The sequence below is a fragment of the Equus przewalskii genome, chromosome 22, assembly GCF_037783145.1.
Source record: "Equus przewalskii isolate Varuska chromosome 22, EquPr2, whole genome shotgun sequence".
Taxonomy (NCBI): domain Eukaryota; kingdom Metazoa; phylum Chordata; class Mammalia; order Perissodactyla; family Equidae; genus Equus; species Equus przewalskii.
The window spans coordinates 33,624,554-33,643,926 of record NC_091852.1 but is presented as its reverse complement, the minus strand read 5'-3'; the positions used below and the strand labels follow the sequence as shown (position 1 = coordinate 33,643,926).

Sequence of the window (19,373 nt, the reverse complement as noted above, 5' to 3'; positions counted from 1 at the left end):
TTGAAGGATATAAAATCAACATACAAAAATCAGTTGTATTTCTATACACCAGCAATGAATAATTTCTAAAGGATATTAAGAAAACAGTTCTATTTAAAATAGCATTGAAAGGAATAAAATACTTAGGAAAAAATTTAATGGAAATGAAAGACCTGTATGCTAAAAAAGTATAAAACATTGCTGAACGAAATTAAAGACAATCTAAATAAACTGAAAGACATCTCTTGCTCATGGGTTGGAAGATTTAGCATTATTAAGACGACAAACCAAAATGATAAACAGATTCACTGCAATCCCTATCAAAATCTCGATGGTGTGGTGTTTTGTTTTTTTTTTTCTTGCAGAAATAGAAAAACCTACCCTAAAATTCATTTGGAATTTTAAGGGAACATGAATAGCCAAAACAAATCTGGAAAAAGAACAAAGATGGAAGACTCACATTTCCCACTTTCAGAAATGACCACAAGCTCCAGTAATCAAAACAATGTGGTATTAGGATAAGGATAGACATACAGACCAACGGAATAGAATAGAGAACTCAGAAATAAACCTATATGGTCAACTGATTTTCTACAAAAGTGCCAAGACCAATCAATAGGGAAGGACAGTCTTCAACAAATGGTGCTGGGAAAGCTGACTATCAATATGCAAAAGAATGAAGTTAAAACTTTACCTTATACCGTACATAAAAATTAACTCAAAATGGATCAGAGACTTAAACTAAGAGCTAAAACTATAAAACTCTTAGAAGAAAACATAGGGAAAAATCTTCACATTGGATTTGGTGATAGTTTCTTAAGTCTGACATGAAAAGCAAAGATAAAAGAAAAAAACAAACTGAAGTTCATCAGCTTTTAAAACTTTTGTATATCAAAAGACACTATCAAGAGAGTGAAAAGACAACCCATAGAATGGGAGAAAATATTTTAAAAGCATATATGTGGTAAGATCTAGTATCTAGAATGTATAAAGAAAGACCTCTTACACCAAAATAACAGAGAGACAAACAACCCAATTAAAACACTGGTAAAGGACTTGAATAGACATCTCTCCAAAGAAGATATACAAATGGCCAGTAAGTATATGAAAAGATGCTCAACATCACTAATTATTAGGGAAATGCAAATCAAAACCATAATGAGACACCACTTCACACCCACTAGGTATTATCAAAAACCAGATGGGGCTGGCCCCGTGGCGGAGTGGTTAAGTTTGCATGCCCCACTTCAGCAGCCAGGGGGTTTGCAGGTTCAGATCCCGGGCGCAACTTAGCACCACTCATCAAGCCATACTGTGGCAGCATCCCACATGAAACAGAGGAAGATTGGCACAGATGTTAGCTCAGGGACAATCTTCCTCAAGCAAAAAAGAGGAAGATTTGTAACAGATGTTAGCTCAGGGCCAATCTTCCTCTCACACACACACAAAAGAAACCCCAGAAAAATAACAAATGTTGAGGAAGATGTGGAGAAACTGGAATCTCTGTGCACTGCTGGTGAGAATGTAAACTGATGCAGCTGCTGTGGAAAACAGTTTGCTGGTTCTCAAAATGTTAAACCTAGAATATTACCATATGACCAAGCAATTCCACTCCTGGGTATATACTGAAAAGAACAGAAAACAGACTCAAACAGATACTTGTATACTAATGTTCACAGCAGTGTTATTTATAACAGCCAAAAGGTGGAAATAACCCAAATGTACATTAACAGATGAACAGATAAACAAAATGAGTTATCCATACAATGGAATATTATTCAGCCACAAAAAGGAATGAAGTTCTGATACATGCTACAGCCCCGACAAACCTTTAAAACATTATACTAAGTAAAATAAGCTCAACACACAGAAGGACAAACATTGCATGATTCCACTTACATGAGAGATCTACAATAGACAAACTGATGGAGACAGAAAGTCGAATAAAGGTTTGCCAAGGGCTGGGGGAAGGGAACACGGAGAGTTACTGTTTAATCAGTATAGAATTTCTGTTCGGGAGGAGGAAAATGTTCTGGAAATAGCAGTGCTGGATACACAGCATAGTGAATGCATTTAATGTCACTTTATTGAATACTTGCAAATGGTTAAAAAGATAAATTTCATGTTATTTAAATTTTACCATAATAAAAAAAAATGGCAGTGACCAGAGATGCCCTTATGCACTATCAAGTGCCCAAGACAGCATCTGGCACGTGGCAGCTTCTCGAGAATATGTGCTGAATGAACCCATCATGTCTACTAACACTTAATTCCTCCTTACTCATCATCTTAAATCTTTCTGAGGATTTACACAAGAGATGATGGATTAGCAAAGAATGTGGCTAAACCAAAATCAGGAAGAGAATAAAAATACCAGGAGTAGGGTGGCGAAAAGGCACGAATTTAGCCTAATACAGAGAGTAAAACCAAATTAAAAGCAAAAATAAAGGCAGAAATCTGAAAGAGTCAAATATGCCATGATTTGAATTCTGTAGGTCTTTTCTTTCTTCTAGTTCCGAGTCCCAGTGAAGCTTCTCTAGTTTGTTTTCAACTAAGCATGTCCAGTATAAAGCCACCATACCGTCATCATTAACACCCAGTTCCAGAGAGGTTGTTGTTTCGTGGGAAAAGGTGAAAAAGATGACACTCTTACCATCTCGTAAGCAAATGTTTCTTGTCTGCAGACCCGATCTATTGTTATGGTTTCTTCCCGATGTTCTAGGAGCTTCTTTCTAACCCTGTTATAGACCCAAGAAAAATCAAACTTCAATATTCTTTACTGGATCTTCCCAAGTATCCTTAAAATTTAACTTTTTATTTTGAACTACTTTTACTTTATACTTAGAGAGAAGCTGCAAAAATAGCACAAAGAGTTCTCGTATATCTCTCACCCAGCTTTCCATATGTTAACAACCCACATTATCAAAGAATAATTATCAAGACCAGGAAATTAACATTAATACAGTGTTATTAACTACAAATCTTTTTTGAATTTCACATATTTTTTAATTTAATGCCTTTTTTCTATCCCAGGATCTATGCAGGACACCACAGTGCATTTTTTTTTTGGCGGAAGATTAGCCCTGAGCCAACATCTGTGCCCATCTTCCTCCACCTCATATGCGGGACTCCTGCCACAGCATGGCCTGTCAAGTGGTGCCATGTCTGCACCCAGGATCGGGTCCGCCGAAGCGGAACGTGCGCACGCAACCGCTGAACCACCAGGCCATCCCCCAGATTGCATTTCTTATTTCTCCTTTCCCCTCCAGCCTTTTGCAGTTCTGCAATCTCTCCTCGTCCTTCAGGACTTCGATACATTCAAAGAGCTCTAAGAGTTACTTGGTGGAATGTCCTTCAATGTGGGTTTGACTGCTGTTCCCTCACGAGTACAGTAAGCTGATGCATCTTTGGCAAGAACATCACAAGAATGATGTTGTCCTCCTCACTGTATCACGGTAAGAGGTTCATGATGTTAATATTAGTATGTCTTATTACTGGCAAGTGTTTACCTTGGAAAAGTTCCTATCTGCCAGGTTCCTACACCAGAAAGATACTTTCTTTTCCTTTATACTTGCTAAGTATTTGAGGGAAGATACTTTGAAACTATGCAAATCTTACTTCTCAAACTTTCACCCAGGAATTTTAGCATTCAAAAGTAGTTTTGTCTGCAACATTTATTACTGTGCTATATGCCTAATGGTGCTTATCTATTTCCCTTCTACATTTCTTCCTTGACATTATGAGGAAGACCTGTCTCTTTCCTCCCACTTACTTATTTGATTATTTATACTAGTGTGAACTCACTGAAATTTATTTTATTCTCCAGGTTAAAATCTAATACTATCATTATTTTGTTGTTCAAATTGTTCTAGCTTTGGCCATTAGGAGCTCCTTCAATTTAGCTCCTGTACTTTCAACAAGCCCTCATCTTTTTTTTTGAGCATTTCCTGTCCTTACTTTCTGGTACCATAAGATGCTCAAGGCTCACCCTGTCTCAGCCCTGGAATCAATCACTTCTCCTAAGAGCCCTAGTTCCTTTATTGGGAGAGGTGTTTATAGAGACGAGGGGTTCTCCGTGCTACTGCAATCACAGCTTCCAGGCCTCTCAGCAGAGAGATGTAGGAAACATACATAGGTATGCTAACCCACACATGTACAAATATCTGTATTTGTCTATTTGTCATATATTTAAAATCATAAGTTTATACTGATACTTCTAATCCCAAACAAAAATCACAGGATTGTTTAGCCTTCAACCTTTCCTTGTTTATAACTTCTTTCTCCATAAGTGAAAAACCCAGCTCCTATTATCTATAATCTATTAACTTATTTGTTCAATTCTACAAAATATAGTTTCAGAATTGCTAACCTACCCCTGTGAGAAACACTAACTCATGAGCAGTTCTTTCTGTCTTCAGCCTTATAACACCGAATCAAGACACACTTCTGTACAAACTTAGTTCTTCCTTCCCTGCTCTCTTCAGTAGTGTTGTTACTCATTTGGAACACTGTTAGGCTCATTGGTTAGTTTTTGTATTCTATTTTGGGTTCCACCACCCCCATTCTGGTTGGTTTTAACTGATTACTTTTGGGGTGTGTGAAAGATATGTGAAACATTACTATGGTTCTAAGAGTCAGAGTTATAAAAAACATACATACTCAGAGAAGTGTCATTCCCTCTTTATCTCTAACCTGTTCCCTTTCCCTTTTTTTCTACCCCTTTCCCACCACACCCTGTAGGCAACCAATCTCTATAATTCTGGTTTATCCTTTCCATTTCTTTTGTTCAAATAAGCAGATACCTGTGTATTTTCTTATATCCCTTTCTGTATCAATCTGAGTTCAATTAGGAGAAAAAAACCAAACAGTAATTTGAACAGAGAAAGCTTAATCTAAAGTATTATTAACTTTAACAGAGGATTGGAGAAATGAGGGATTGGCAAATAAGAGAACTCTAGAGAACACAGGAACAGGAGATACAAGGATTACCCTACCCCTTGGGCTGAGAAAGAGTGCCAAGGAAGCTTCCCTCTCCTTCCCCCAGGACTGAGATCCGGACCTGCCGGACAGGCCTGGCTGACACTCACTTGACGGCAAAGAAGCTATGCTGCTCCGGCAGGGGAACCTGCTAGAAATCTGCCCTCAAAGGTGGCAGGAAAAGCTATTCAGAGGAGGTGTCAAGGTGAGAGGAGCAGCAGGAAAAGCTGCTGGGCCAGGGGTGCTACCACTGGGTACTGCAGGAACTGGGCAGGGGGAGACTGTGTGTGCGGCAGGACCCTGCTGAGCCAGCACATCGGACGGGGAAGCAAAATCCTTTCCTCCTGCAAACTCTCTCCTGCACCGTTTACCGACAAAGCTTAATACTGTGGCAGCTGGCAAAAGAAAAATATGTAAAGGGCCAAGGCCCATTTTTTTCAGAGCAGGCAAACAAGGTAAATTTATAGATGAGAGCCAATATAAACTGATACCTGGTGAATCTTCTTTCTTATATGAAGGGGAGTATACTTTCGGGCTTTGCTCTTTTCATGCAACAGTATTTCCTAGAAATCCTCTAGTGCGTCACCCTCCCTCACCCTTTAGTAGAGCTGCACAATGCTCTGCTGTGTGGACGTCCTACAGTTTGTTCAAGACTCTCCTATGTATGTGTATTTATGATATTTCAAGTATTTTGCAATTACAAACAATGCTGCAATGAATAACCTGTACATCATGTATTTTCATATTGTTGGAAATGTGTCTTCAGTACAGATTTCACTGCTGGGTCAAAAGATAAGTGCCTACGTAATTTTGTGTTAGGCATTACCCAGTTTTCCTAGAGAAGGGTAGTACCAACTTGCATTTCCATCAGCAATGTCCAAAAATGCTTGTTTCCCCACAGCCTCATTAGAAGAATATATCGTATTTCTTGATTTGTGCCAGTCTTGATAAGCGAGAAAAATGTATCTTAGTGTCATTTTAATTTGCATTTCCCTAATTATGAATATGTTTGAACATTTTTCTCATATCTAGGAGTCATTTTTCTATCTTTTTTGTGTATGAAATATTGGTTCATGTCTTTTTTCATTTTTCCATTGGGTTTTTGGTCTTTACCCCTCAACTTTCAAGTTCTCATACATTAGGAATATTAGCTCTTTGTAGTATATGTTATATTTTCTTCAAATTTGGCAGCTCTCTTTTGACTTTGTTTATGGTGTTTTTTTGTCATGCAAAATTTTTATCTTTATGTTGTCAACTTTATCAATCTTTTTCTTTTATTACATCTGGATTTAAATTATACTTAGAAAGTTTTTCACCATACCAAGGTTTGTATGTTTCATTCTTTACATTTCGATCCCTTGATCCCTTTGGAGTTTATTCTTTTGTATAGTGTCATACTAAATTTCCGTATGTCTTTGAATCTAACTGGATTTTCTCTTCTATTTGTCTATTTATGAGCTAGTACCCACTGTTTTAACTATAAGAACCTTGCAGTATATTTTAATATCCGGTAAAATGACTCACCCTCACAATTTTCTCCCCCCCAGGCAGAGTTTTTCCTAGTTATTCTTGGGGATTTTCCATATGAACTTTATTATCAACTTGTCTAACTCCATAAAATAACCAATACTTTTGGTATTTTTATTGGAATTGTACTTAATTTATATGTTAACTTAGGAAGAACTGACATCATTACGATGTTTAACATTTCTATCTAAGAACAGGATATCTTTTGATTTTTTCAAGTCTTTTTCTGAATCTTTTGGGAGTGTTTTAAAATTTTCCTTACCTAAGTTTTACACCTTTCTTGTTACATTTATTCCCAAGTATTAACTTTCTTTTTGACTATTGTAAATGGGATTTTTTTCTACCATTATGTCCTCTGATTATTCATTCTTTGTATCTATGAAGTCTACTGGTTTTTATATACCAATTTTGTAGCCTGTTATTACACTAAATTCTTTTCTTGTTTTTCTTGTTTCTTGTCTGTTTTAGCATTGACTTTTTTTTGGCTTTTCCAGATATATTATCATATTTCCAAACAGAGCTAGTTTTTCTTCTTTATATATTCTTATGCTTATAATTGATTTCTCTTGTTAAACTGCATAGCTAATACTTATAGTACAATGTTACAAAGAAGTGGAGACAATAGGCACACTTGCCTTGCCCTAGATTTTTGTAGAAATGCCTGTACTGCTTCTCTGTTAAATAAGATACTAACTTTACAACTCAGGTATATCTCTTCTGCCTTGTTGGAACAGCAGCCCTCCAATTTCTATTTCCCTGAAAGTTTCTATCATGAATGGGTGTTGAATTTTATTACAGGTTTTCTCAGCATCTCTGGAAATAATCAAATGATTTTTTTCCCTTAGATTCATTAATATGGTATATATTAATAGATGTCCTAATAGTGAACCAGCCTTGCATTCCTGGAATACACTTGGTCATGGTGTATTGTTTTCCTAATATAGCACTGGATTATTTGCTAATATTTTCTGAGTGTTGAGTGATACTAGTCTCAAGTTTTCTTCCTTTGTCATGTCTTTATCCAGTTTAAGTATTGGTGTTACGCCTGCCTCATAAGAAGAATTAAGCAGTTTTTCTTCCTTTTCAAGGCCCTAGAGCAACTGGGACTATCTGGTCTTTGAATGTTTGGTAGAATTCTCCCGTGAAACTATCTAGACCTGGAATTTTTGTGGGATAGTTCCTTAAATAACTTTCTGTTTTTCCACAGAAATTAGTCTACTTAAGTTTCTCCTCTAAAATGGTTAATTTCAGTAATGTGCATTTCCCTATAATATTATCCATTTCATCTAGGTTTTCAAATTTATTTCTGTAGAGCAGGGATCAGCAAACTTTTCCTTAGAGCCAAATAGTAAATATTCTAGGTTGTGAGCCATATGGTCTCTCTCATGACTCTGCAACTTGCCATTACAGTACAAAACCAGCCACAGACAATACATAAATAAATGGGCAGATCTGTCCCAATAAACCTTTCTGTAAAAATCGGCCAGCCAGTCAGTGGGCTATTTGCCAACTCCTGCAAAGTAGTTTCTCACAATTTTCAAAATTTGTTTCACTGGTTGTTTCTCCCTCATTTTGTATATTTGTAGTTTCTTCCACTTTTTTCCTTAAGTTAACCAATGGTTTACCTATTTTATGAATTATTTTCTCTTTTTTTTTTTGAGGAAGATTAGCCCGAGTTAACTACTGCCAATCCTCCTCTTTTCGCTGAGGAAGACTGGCCCTGAGCCAACATCCATGACCATCTTCCTCTACTTTACATGTGGGACGCCCGCCACAGCATGGATTTTGCCAAGTGGTGCTATGTCCCCACCTGGGATCCGAACCGGCGAACCCAGGGCTGCTGAGAAGCAGAACTTGGGAACTTAACCACTGCATCAGCCCCTATGAATTATTTTAAAAAGGCAAGATCTTGATTAATTAGATCCATTTTTTTTCTGTTCTTTTCCTCATTAATTCCCGCTTTTATCATTATTATTTCTGTCCTTTTATTTTCTTTTGGTTTACTTTACTGTTCTTCCTTAGTTTTCTGAGCTAGAAATTTAATTCACTTATTTGTATTATTTTACTTTTTAATAGACTGTTTAGGGCAATGACTTTCCCTCTAATAACTGCTTTAAAAGTATTCCTTACCTTCTGATATGTGGTGTTTTCAATGTCATTATTTCTTAAAAATTCTGTAATTTCAGTGTGTATTTTCCCTTTTGCTCAGGAGTTATTTAATAAGTTTTACAATTTCCAGGTGTAACAGTCTGATTTTTGCTTTTGTTAGTAAATTCTAGTTTTACTATGTTGTGATCAGAGAGTGTTGTTTGTAGTATTCCTACTTTACAGATGTTACTGACGTCTCCTTTGTGACCTAATATACAATCAATTTCTGTGAATATGCCATGTAGTCTCTATAATCAGGTTGCAAATTATATAATTATATGTGTGTGCATATATCCCTAAGACATATCCTACTTATTATGTTATTTAAAGCTCTTATCTCCTCACTTATTTTTTAAACATTTGATCTGTCTTGTGCTGAGACTGGCATATGAAAGTGTCCTACTGTTATTGTGTTTCTTGCCTCTCCTAGTTTTGTTTTATAATGTTGGTTGCTCTATTACTTGGTGTACATATATTTATAACTATTCTATTTTCATTGTGGTTTGTGGCTTTTAGCATTAAAAAGTGTCCTTTGTCACATTTAATGTTTTAGGGCTTGAATTCTAACAGTCTGATATCAGGACTGCTAGATCTGCTCAATTTTTCTTTCCATTTATCTGATATACTTTAGCCCAAGTTTTATTTTTAAAAGATTTTATTTTTTCCTTTTTCTCCCCAAAGCCCCACGGTACATAGTTGTATATTCTTCGTTGTGGGTCCTTCTAGTTGTGGCATGTGGGACGCTGCCTCAGTGTGGTCTGACGAGCAGTGCCATGTCCGCGCCCAGGATTCGAACCACCGAAACACTGGGTCGCCTGCAGCGGAGCACGCGAACTTAACCACTCGGCCACAGGGCCAGCCCCCCCCAAGTTTTATTTTTAAATAAATCACTGAATCACTTTATTTTAGATATGTCTGTTGTCTCTGCAAAGTTTTTGTTTTGTGAGCTGAATCCAAACCCTTTTTGATAGACTGTGTAAGACTGAGGCCTTTGGTCTCAATTCTATCACGTTTTCTTTTTTTTTTTTTAATATTTTATTGTAGTTATTTTTTTTTTAATATTTTATTGTAGGCTTTTTTTTTTTGAGGAAGATTAGCCCTGAGGTAACATGTGCTGCCAATCCTCCTTTTTGCTGAGGAAGACTGGCCCTGGATGTTGCTGAGCAAACATCCGTGCCCATCTTCCTCCACTTTATATGTGCGACGCCTACCAGAGCATGGTGTGACAAGCGTTGCCATGTCCATATCCAGGATCCGAACCGGCAAATCGCAGGTGGCCAAAGCGGGACATGCGCACTTAACTGCTGCGCCACCTGGCTGGCCCCATCACATTTTCTAATTACACATATTTCATTCTATTAGTTGCCTTGTTCATTATGAAATATGTAGTTTTTGATGGTCTATTTTCCAGAAATTGAGAGAGGTTTGGTATTTGTATATTTATTCCAGTGGCTACCTTCATACTTACATATTTTTTAATGTTCTTCATTACCCATTTACTTATTTAACATTTTACTATGTAGTTTGTTAAGGTTGGGGGGACATTTTCCCCCCAGTATTCTTTAAAACCACCTAATGCCCACACATTATCCTCTTCCTAGTTTCTCACCCCATTTTTTTTAGATGCAGTCTTCTATTTTGTTACAGTACACGACATCTGTACATTAGCCTTCCATTCTCATCCTTACTCTATTAGTCATTTTGCTGAAAATTTCCCAGACATCATTTGGTTGGATGAAGCTCATCCTCTGGTGTATTTCTAAGAAATGCCTGGTGGGTGCAGAATTACGCAAGTCCCTGTATGTGAAAAACTTTTTTCTATAGCCTTGATGTCTGAGGGGAATCTCAGCTGGAATAAAATCCTTGGTTCACACTTTGAGCTATCAGAAAATCCTGCTCCACTGTGGCCTCCTTTGTCCGTCTGTTTTGCAAAGTATGATGCTAATCTAATTCTTTTGCTTTGTAAATTATGCGTTCTTTTTGCCTGGAAGCCTTGATAATTTTATCTTCATCTCTGAACTGTAACAGTTTTAACTAGGGTATGTCTCCGAGCTGATAATTCTGGATTAATTTTCCCAGGTACCTAGTGAGCCCTCTTAATTTGTAGAATCAAGTTTTTTTTCCAATTCTGGAATTTTTTCTTAGACAATATTCTTAAATATTAATTTTGCTCAATTGCTTTGTTTTTCTTCTTCAGAGACTGACAATATGAATATATTTTGTCTTCTTTGTCTGCCTTCCATTCCCACTACTTTCTCTGACTCATTTAATGTCTCCCTTTATGGCATTTTCAAACTCTTGCTTGTATTCATACTTTCTTCATTGCCTCTTGTTAAATTTTTGTCTATTCTCCTTAAGAATCTCATAATTCATGAGATAATTTTGTCTTTTTCTTCCATTTCCTGAGTTCCATCATTTTTTTTCATTTCTTCTGTTTTTCTTTTCTATTCTTAGTTTTAAAATTTCAGATCCAAAGTGTTTTTATATCCTCAAATGCTTGTTTCAGTATATTCAATCCTGTTTGGAGTGCAGAGTTAGACCTTTCTTGTTTCCTAGTTATTTTCTGGGGGAAGGGAGGATTTCCTCAGTTAATCTGTGTTATTTCCTGATTATCTGCAATAAATTCTCTATGGATTTTATTTCTTCCTATTCATTTTGTGATACTTGTGGGGGGATGGTTTAAAAGATTTCTAGTTTACTGATACCGTTTCCTGTCATTCTAACAAAGCCCAGGTATATCAGTTTTCTTTTTTGTTGTTTGTTTTGATAGTAAGGTAAGAGAGTCCTCCAATTTTATGTTTCTCTTTATCTTGAAGGACTCGAAAGTTTCCCCTTTTCATCCTTCAAATGGCACAATGAACAGTGCTTTCTTAGCCAGAGAAGTGAGAGGGATGGGCAGGCTAATTTACCTGAAATTAGTATTGTATTAAATGTAATGTTGTTGAAGCTTTTGGAATGACAGATAAGTTTCAGTATCCATGTGGTAGCAATTATCTCCTATTCCTAGGAATTAAAATCTTCTCTTTAAGTAGTCAAAAAATTTCAGAAGTGCTGAAGGTAAGTTATTTAGCTTGCTATGGATTAAGGAGATCGGCATACATCAAAGGAGAATCAACCCCTACCAACTGCCTTTTTTTCCCCCCTTACATGCATAAAATGAGTCAAGTAGCTCCTCTGATAGGCAAAAGAAAAAGTGCTAGAAATTGATTTATTTTATGCCATACTCAAGGGATCATATACTTAGGTTTTGTCTTCATTTTTATGTTTTTAAGTTATTGGTGCAGAGAAAAAAGGAAGGTTTAGAGAAAGAACATAGAGATATAGATTTTGACTTTTGGCACAAGTCTAATTTACTTGTGGCACTGTTAAGATTAATATTAGTCAATTTTTTTTTCCCTGAGGAAGACTAGACCTGAGCTAACATCTGTGCCAATCTTCCTCCACTTTTTTGTGGGTCACCCCCATAGCACAGCTAACAAGTGGTGTAGGTCTGTGCCTGGGATCCGAACCCGCAAACCCCAGACACCAAAGCAGGGTGTGCCAAACTTAACCACTATGCCATGGGGCTGGCCCCAGTCATATTTTAAATATAATAGTTTCAAAGTATATCAAAATAATCCCAGCTGAGGAATGCTGTACTAACTCCTTTTACATTATATTGTATATATATTTCTACCCATATTCCCTATGGAAGAGACTAGAAGACAACCATGGAGATGTAGTTGATCTAGTAATGGAAAACAGCCAGAGGAAGCAATGTGGAAAGTAGTCTATAATTACTATTTAATATGGCTTAATAAAATCATTATAAACCAATTACTATGTTATTAACTATAGTAAAAAAGTATGCTTTGTTTACAATTATCAGCAACCTTCTTTTATTTAAGCCAATCTCTAAAAATCACTTCCTTAGGTTTATGAAAGCTTCATTTATTCCACTCATTCTACAAATATCTACTGACTCCCTATTATGTGCCAAAGTTCTTGGAACTGGGATATAGTAGTGTACATGACACATACAGCATATAGAACTTTTAAGTTTAGCTAAGACGACAGAAAATTAAACAAGTATATTATAAGTGTGATGAATATTTCAACAGGGAGGTAGTATCGGGGGCTATATAAGCAGAAAGTGGACCTAAATGGAGTCCTTAGTCCTTCAGCTAAGACTGGAAGGATGAGCAGAAGGCAGCAAGACCAGGGGGATAAGGAAGAGAGAGTGTTCTAGGCAAAAGCTTGGAGTGAGAGAGCACATTCCAGGAACTGAAAACAGCATAGTGTGGCTGGAGTACTGCAGAGATAGAGGTGAAAAGATCAGCAAGATCCATTCCACAGGGGCCCTCGTGAGCCACTTAACTCAGGACTTTAGCCTAAGAGCCACTGAAAGGTTTTAAGAAAGAGAGTGACACAATCAGATGTGCATTTTAGGGAAATTCAACTAATCAATCAACAATAGTTAAAGAGAACCAATTGGAGCAAAGCAGTACAACAGGCTCAAGGGCAACACACAGATGGAGGAGTTTGGATTCTCAATGAGCCTTCAAGGACTTTAGAAATGTTAGAAGATTTCTAGATATTACAAGTGCATCTATTCCCTAAGGGAGAGAGCTGGGTTGTAGTAATATGGAAAGGAATCTTAGGGTCTCAAAGATGGGGTAGGTTTTAGATGGGAGAGGAGCCATGTACATCCTGAGCCATTTCAAAGAGAAAAGTGGTTGAAAATAAATCTGGAAAGGCAGATTTGGGCTCTATGTGGAAGACTTCAAATATCTAAGTAAAGAGTCTGAAATTTATCCAGGTAGGAAAGGTAAAGCCATTGACAATTTCTCAGCAACAGAGCCTGCTCAGGTGATAGCATGATGGATAAATCAGAATGAAAAAAAAGACCAGACCTAGGAAAGACAGGAGCCTTTCAGAGTGCTCCAAGTGCTGCTGATGTAAAAATTAGCAGTGGGGATAAGGGAAACAGACTTGGGAGTTACTACAAAAGAAACCAACGTAGACTTGAAATACCTTCCTGAATTTCTAAGGTAGACAATAGAAGGGCAGGATCAAGGATGACAACAGAGCTGAACGGTGTGAAACCAGGTGGGCTACAAACTGGAAATTATATATCACACGCATAGTTTCTCTATAGTAGTATTAGCATAAAGCAGTGTTTCTCAAAATGTGGTTGGCAGATCGGAACTGATCTCTGGGCTATTTGTCTTCCAGTCAGGACAGAAAACGAGAGTAAGCATTTAGAAACATTTATAGCAATATGACAGCAATTTCACTGTGGAATTTTTCTTTTTACTATCGAATTTAAGAAAAAATTTGGACTTTTATTGTGTTTGTCTTTTCATTCCATTTTTCTAGTAATTCATTTTCATCCTATTTTACAAAAGTATAGATCTGTCAAAATTTTAAAAATAATAAAACTGGTCCTTTCCCACAGATAGTTTGAGAAGCACTATCAGAGTATTTAGCGGGCACCTGAAACCTAGCTAAGTGGGTTAACTGTACCTTTGTAAACGCACACTCAAAAACAGACACAAATTTGAATGTGGACTGCATATTAGAGGGTATGTATTTACTGCTAATTTTCTCAAGCGTAGTAATACCACTCTGATTATGCAGGAGAACGATACTTTTAGGAGCTATATGCTGATGTATTTAGGGGTCAATTATCATGATGTGTGCAACTTACTGAATGATTCAACAAGAGAAAAAGACAGGAGGTATCTCAAACACATACAGCTAAAGCAAATATGGTCAAATGTTAACAATGGCTGAATTTACGGGGTGGGTTTATAGATGATAACAATACTATACTTTTAACTTTTGAATAATATAATGTTGAAAAATATTTAAATAAATAGTACATCATAAAAGCAAAGTCTTCCATACCCCAAAGTCACTAGGTCAGTATCCTCTGGGATGACTTCCGGATCCTCGCCTTCTTCAAGGCACTGCAGTTTATCGAGGCTAAAACAAAAACGAGAAGCAATCATGCATCTTGTCCATAGCGAGTCAGGGCTGTGTCCTAAATACATCAATGAATAATTAAGTTTTAAAATCCAGCAGGCGGCTCACAGGAGGCCAGTTCAAGGCAATGATTTCTGTGCCAACATTCTACAAAGAAAAGAATAAATGGCCGGTTGATGGTGGCCAACACTGTTAAATGGAGAAAGAGCTCGTTAAAAGTTATTTTTATATTTTTCACCCCAAATAAGGTACTTTTGGGGAAAACTTTATTAATAGCATACCAGGGAAGTCCCCCAAAGAGACCAGTTAGCCAAGGTTTTAAAACTCCTCTGATTAACTCTCCTTCCAGCCTATTACCAAAGCTCCTCCATTGTCAAAGTGTCTGTCAATGGTAGATACACCTCGCTGTTACTCTGCTTTTCTATACTAACAAGCACTTTAAAAATTAGCGAATAGGAAAATTAATCTTTGATGCAGTTCTCTCGTCCCTTCACTCCAACTCGCAGAAATTGTGCGTTCCGATCACGAGATCTGGTTCCGGCAAGTGGAAGGCTCTGAAGGCTCCCCGCTACTCCCAGGAGTAAACGACCGGCCCTCCCAAGGATGAGTCCCAGGGGAACGCAGGAGCAAGGCTGCACCCACTTGGCCCCAAGAGCAAGAGCCCCTAGGCCCCGCACTCACCCGCACACCGCTCTCAGCTCCGCTGCCGCCTCCAGGTTGCAGCCCAGATCCCGGGCCACCGCGGCATCCTCCCGGCCGGCGTCGGCGACCCCTCGGCGCCCGGGCAGTGCGGGTGCCGGCGGCTCCTTCAGCGACAAGTCCCCTGACCCGCGCAGCCGGCCACGCCACAGCTCCCCGAAGGCACCCACGTGGAAAGCGCGCGTGTTTAGCTCGGGAAGCTCGTACTCTGGAAAGTTGCTGCCGCCAGCGCTGGACATGGGATCCTGTCTGCCGCCCACCCCGCCGCACGTTGGGCCACCCCGGCTGCTTTCAGCCATGTTCGCCTCACTCCCTTCCCTGCACAAGCCGGGCGATCAAGGCCTCGCGGAGTGTGATGGGACTTGTAGTTGCGCGTGGCCCGCGCTGGCAAGCAACTGGGCTGCGCCGCCGAGCTTCAGACACTACGTTTCCCAGCAGGCCCCGCGTCGGGCCCGTCCCCGGGCGCGGCCCCGCGAGGCCCTGAGCGCAGGGCTGAGCGCATTGTTCTCCGCTCGGGGCGGCTCGGGGGCGGTTGCGGCTCTGCTTTCTCCGCAGCCTGTCGGCCTTGGTGGCCGGCCCCTATGGTTCAGTAGCGTCGCGCTCGGCTGGGCAGGGCGGCCTGGCCACGCCCTTCGGTCCTGCTGTTTGCTGTCCTCGGCCCGGGGTACGAGACTTTTCCTTGACTCCAGAGTTCGTGGGCTGCGCTGCTGCCTCGCTGCCCCAGAGCCTGAGAGCCGTGGAGCGAGGGCTGAGCCCAGGGACATGACCGGCCCTCCAGAGCCGGTTCCTTCAGAGCCTCCCCAACGCCCGGGGTGCACCTATATACCTTGTGCATTGCTGTCGGCACACACAACAGTGCTTGTTGAGCGTCTGCTATGTATCACTGTACATGATTAACCCTAATGTGTATTTTTAAACGCCGCCCTGCTGGTCTGGTGGTTAAGATTGGGCGTTCTCACTGGGTTCCTATCCCGGTCAGGGAACCACACCACCCGCTGCGTTGTCATACTGTGGCGGCTGTGTGTAGCTGTGATGCTGAAAGCTGTACCACCGGTATTTCAAACACCAGCAGAGTCACCCATGGTGGACAGGTTTCAGCGGAGCTTCCAGACTGAGACAGACTAGGAAGAACGACCTGGCCACCAATTTCTTTAAAAGTTCACCAAGAAAACCCTACGAATAGCAGCGGAGCATTGTCTGATAAAGCACTGGTCTGATACAGCACGAGAAGGTGAGAGGATGACCCAAAAGAACAGGCAGGGTTTCTGCTCTGCTATACACAGGGTGTTGCTGGGAGCTGGAATCTCTCCTGGCACCAGCAACAAAAGTATTTTTAAAAATCACATCTGCCTTTCCAGGTAGGGCCTATCATCCCTATGTTGCTGCTGAAGAAGGAATTAACTGCTAGGAAATAGAAGCAAGATTGGCACTCAAACTGTCTTGCTTCAGATGGAACTTCCTCCAACTCTCAGAGGCTCCAGAGGCGGTACCAGGACATACAGAAGCCCTGGTTATTTATTTATTGGGATAGACTTCATATATCATATACTTCACCCATTTAAAGCATTCATTCAATGGTGTTGGTATATTTACATAGTAGTGCAACCATTACCACAATCAATTTGAGAACATTTTCACCACTCCAAAAGAAACCCTGTATCTTTTAGCTATTACCCGAGTCTTCCCAACTCCTCCAGTCCTAGCCAACCACTAATCTTTCCGTCTCTTAGATTTATGTATTCTGAGCTTTTAATATAAATGGAATCGTATATGTGGTCTTTTTGTGACTAGTTTTTTTCCCTTAGCATATTTTCAGGGTTTATCCATATTGTAGCATGTATGAGTATTTCTTTCCTTTCCGGGGCTGAATAATACTGCATTGTATGGACATAGCACATTTTATTTATCCGTTCATCAAAAGGTTGTTTCTGCAATTATGAATCCTTATTCACTGCTACGAACATTCATGTACAAGTTTTTGTGCAGACATATTTTCATTTCTCTTGGAGATTGATCTATCTAGGAGTGAATTCCTGGGTCGTATGATAATGATATTAAACCATTTGAAGAACTGCCAGACTGTTTTCCATCAGCATTGTATGAGGATTCCGATTTCTCCATGTCCTTGCCAATGCTTGTTATTATCTGACGTTTTTGTGTGTGTGAGGAAAATTGGCCCTGAGCTAACATCTGTGCCAATCTTTCTCTATTTTGTATGTGGGATGCTGCCACAGCATGTCTTGATGAGCAGTGTGTAGGTCCATGCCTAGGATCTGGACCGATAAACCCTAGGCCACTGAAGCAGAGCATGAGAACTTAACCACTACACCACCGGCACAGCCCCTGTCTGACTTTTTGATTATAGCCATCCTAGTGAGTGTGAAGTGATATCTTGTGGTTTTGCTTTGTATTTTCCTGGTACCAAATGAGATTGAACATCTTTTCATGTGCTTGTTGGCCATTTATATATGTTTGGAGAAATGTGTATTTAGGTTGTGGGGGATCAGAATTGGCCACCCCAAAATGTGTCTCTTTGGCTTGATTATTTCTAAGGACAAAAGACTCTGAAAGATACTTTGACCTTCTACCCTAACCACCTAAAAGAATTTAAGATAGAAGATCTGTTCCAGGAAGGAGATAATACTAAAAGATAACTATAGTCTGATATAAACAAGGTGTGGTAGACAGGGAGGAACCTAACAAGGGCTTTTTAATCAAAGTCCCCTCCATCTCTCACTGTCTTTGCAAGGCATGGTCAACATTTATCATTTACCTTTCCATCTCCATGTAAATTACCTTCCTCCCCTTTGAAGTCCCAAACCACTGCCCCCAACATCCTCCTTTGTCTTCAGCTGAAGATAGTATTTAAGGTAGTAGCTTCTGCCATTTTGGCAAGTTACGGTTTTCCTGGGTTTCTCCCACGTATGCATGTTATTAAACTTAGTTTGATTTTCTCCTGTTATTCCGTCTTGTGTCAATTTAATTCTTAGACCAGCCAGAAGGATCTAGAGGGTAGAGGAATAGTTCTTCCTCCCCTACAAAGTCCTCTGTGCACTTTTAAATTAGGTTATGTGTCTCTTTATAGGAGCCCTGGTATTCATCAGTACAGCGTGGTAGGAGACATCTGTTGTTCTTGTCTCCCTAGTGTTCTGTTTCATAGAACTGGCCTTCCCTGCTCCTTTGGCTCTTCCTGGGGCTACTAATCATAGAAGATCCCTTCCCATTCTGGCCACAGTGATTGGCTCAAAGATGAGCAAGTGACTCAACTAGAGCCAATCAGAATCTTCCTCTGGGATTTTGTCTATAAGCTCAGAAATTCTCCCTCTGTTCTGAGGACCTAAGGATCTACCCTAGACACAGGCTATAGAAGAGTTATAAGGAAGAAAGCCAAGAGTTTAAATAAACACAGACAGAAGATGGAGAAAGAGAGAAGTCACATGACTTGGAGTGGTTGAGGCCATCTTCTCCCCTAGACTTGCCGTCATGTAAACCAGTAATTTTTTTTTTTGAGGAAGATTAGCCCTGAGCTAATATCTGCTACCAGTCCTCTTATTTTGGCTGAGGAAGACTGGCCCTGAGCTAACATCTGTGCCCGTCTTCCTCTACTTTATATGTGGGACACCTACCACAGCACGGCTTGCCAAACGGTGCCATGTCTGCACCTGGGATCTGAACCGGCAAACCCTGGGCCACTGAAGCTGAACATGTGCACTTAACTGCTGAGCTACTGGGCCGGCCCCAGTAATTTTTTTTTTTTTATCTTAAGCTGGTTTGTGTTGGATTCTCACAACCTGAAGACAAATAGTCTTCCGTGGCCTGTAAGACGTGGTCCAAATCCCTCAATGGGGGCAGCTGTTGCTCCAGAGAATGAGGTCACACTTCAGGTGCAGGAAGTGTGACATATATTTGGAGATTTAGTAACTTTGGCTTCAGGAGTGGAGACCACAATGGTTCCTGGGTAGCAGTGTCTAGGGGCAGGACTAAATGAGCATAGCAGGGGAGTGTGGTTCATTGTCACTGTGAGGTGTGGCGTTGGGGAACAGCAGCTCAAGAGGCGTGGATGGCAGGGATCAGTG

General features: G+C 39.7%; 1 protein-coding gene across 2 annotated transcripts in view; it reads right to left on the bottom strand.

Annotated features, from left to right (window-relative positions):
• The window catches only part of SNAPC3 (small nuclear RNA activating complex polypeptide 3), a 37,950-nt gene extending 21,917 nt beyond the window's left edge, over positions 1-16,033 (bottom strand). The window contains exons 1-3 of one of the 2 annotated variants that reach the window (XM_070590127.1): positions 15,280-16,033; positions 14,521-14,598; positions 2,633-2,717 (exon numbers count right to left, since the gene is read on the bottom strand). In XM_070590127.1, the coding sequence (XP_070446228.1) occupies positions 2,633-2,717; positions 14,521-14,598; positions 15,280-15,596 (480 nt within the window). In that variant the 5' untranslated portion in view covers positions 15,597-16,033. The remainder of the gene's footprint in view (positions 1-2,632; positions 2,718-14,520; positions 14,599-15,279) is intronic. The other variant, XM_070590128.1, reaches the window with a different exon arrangement.
• Between the last annotated feature and the right edge of the window lie 3,340 nt (positions 16,034-19,373).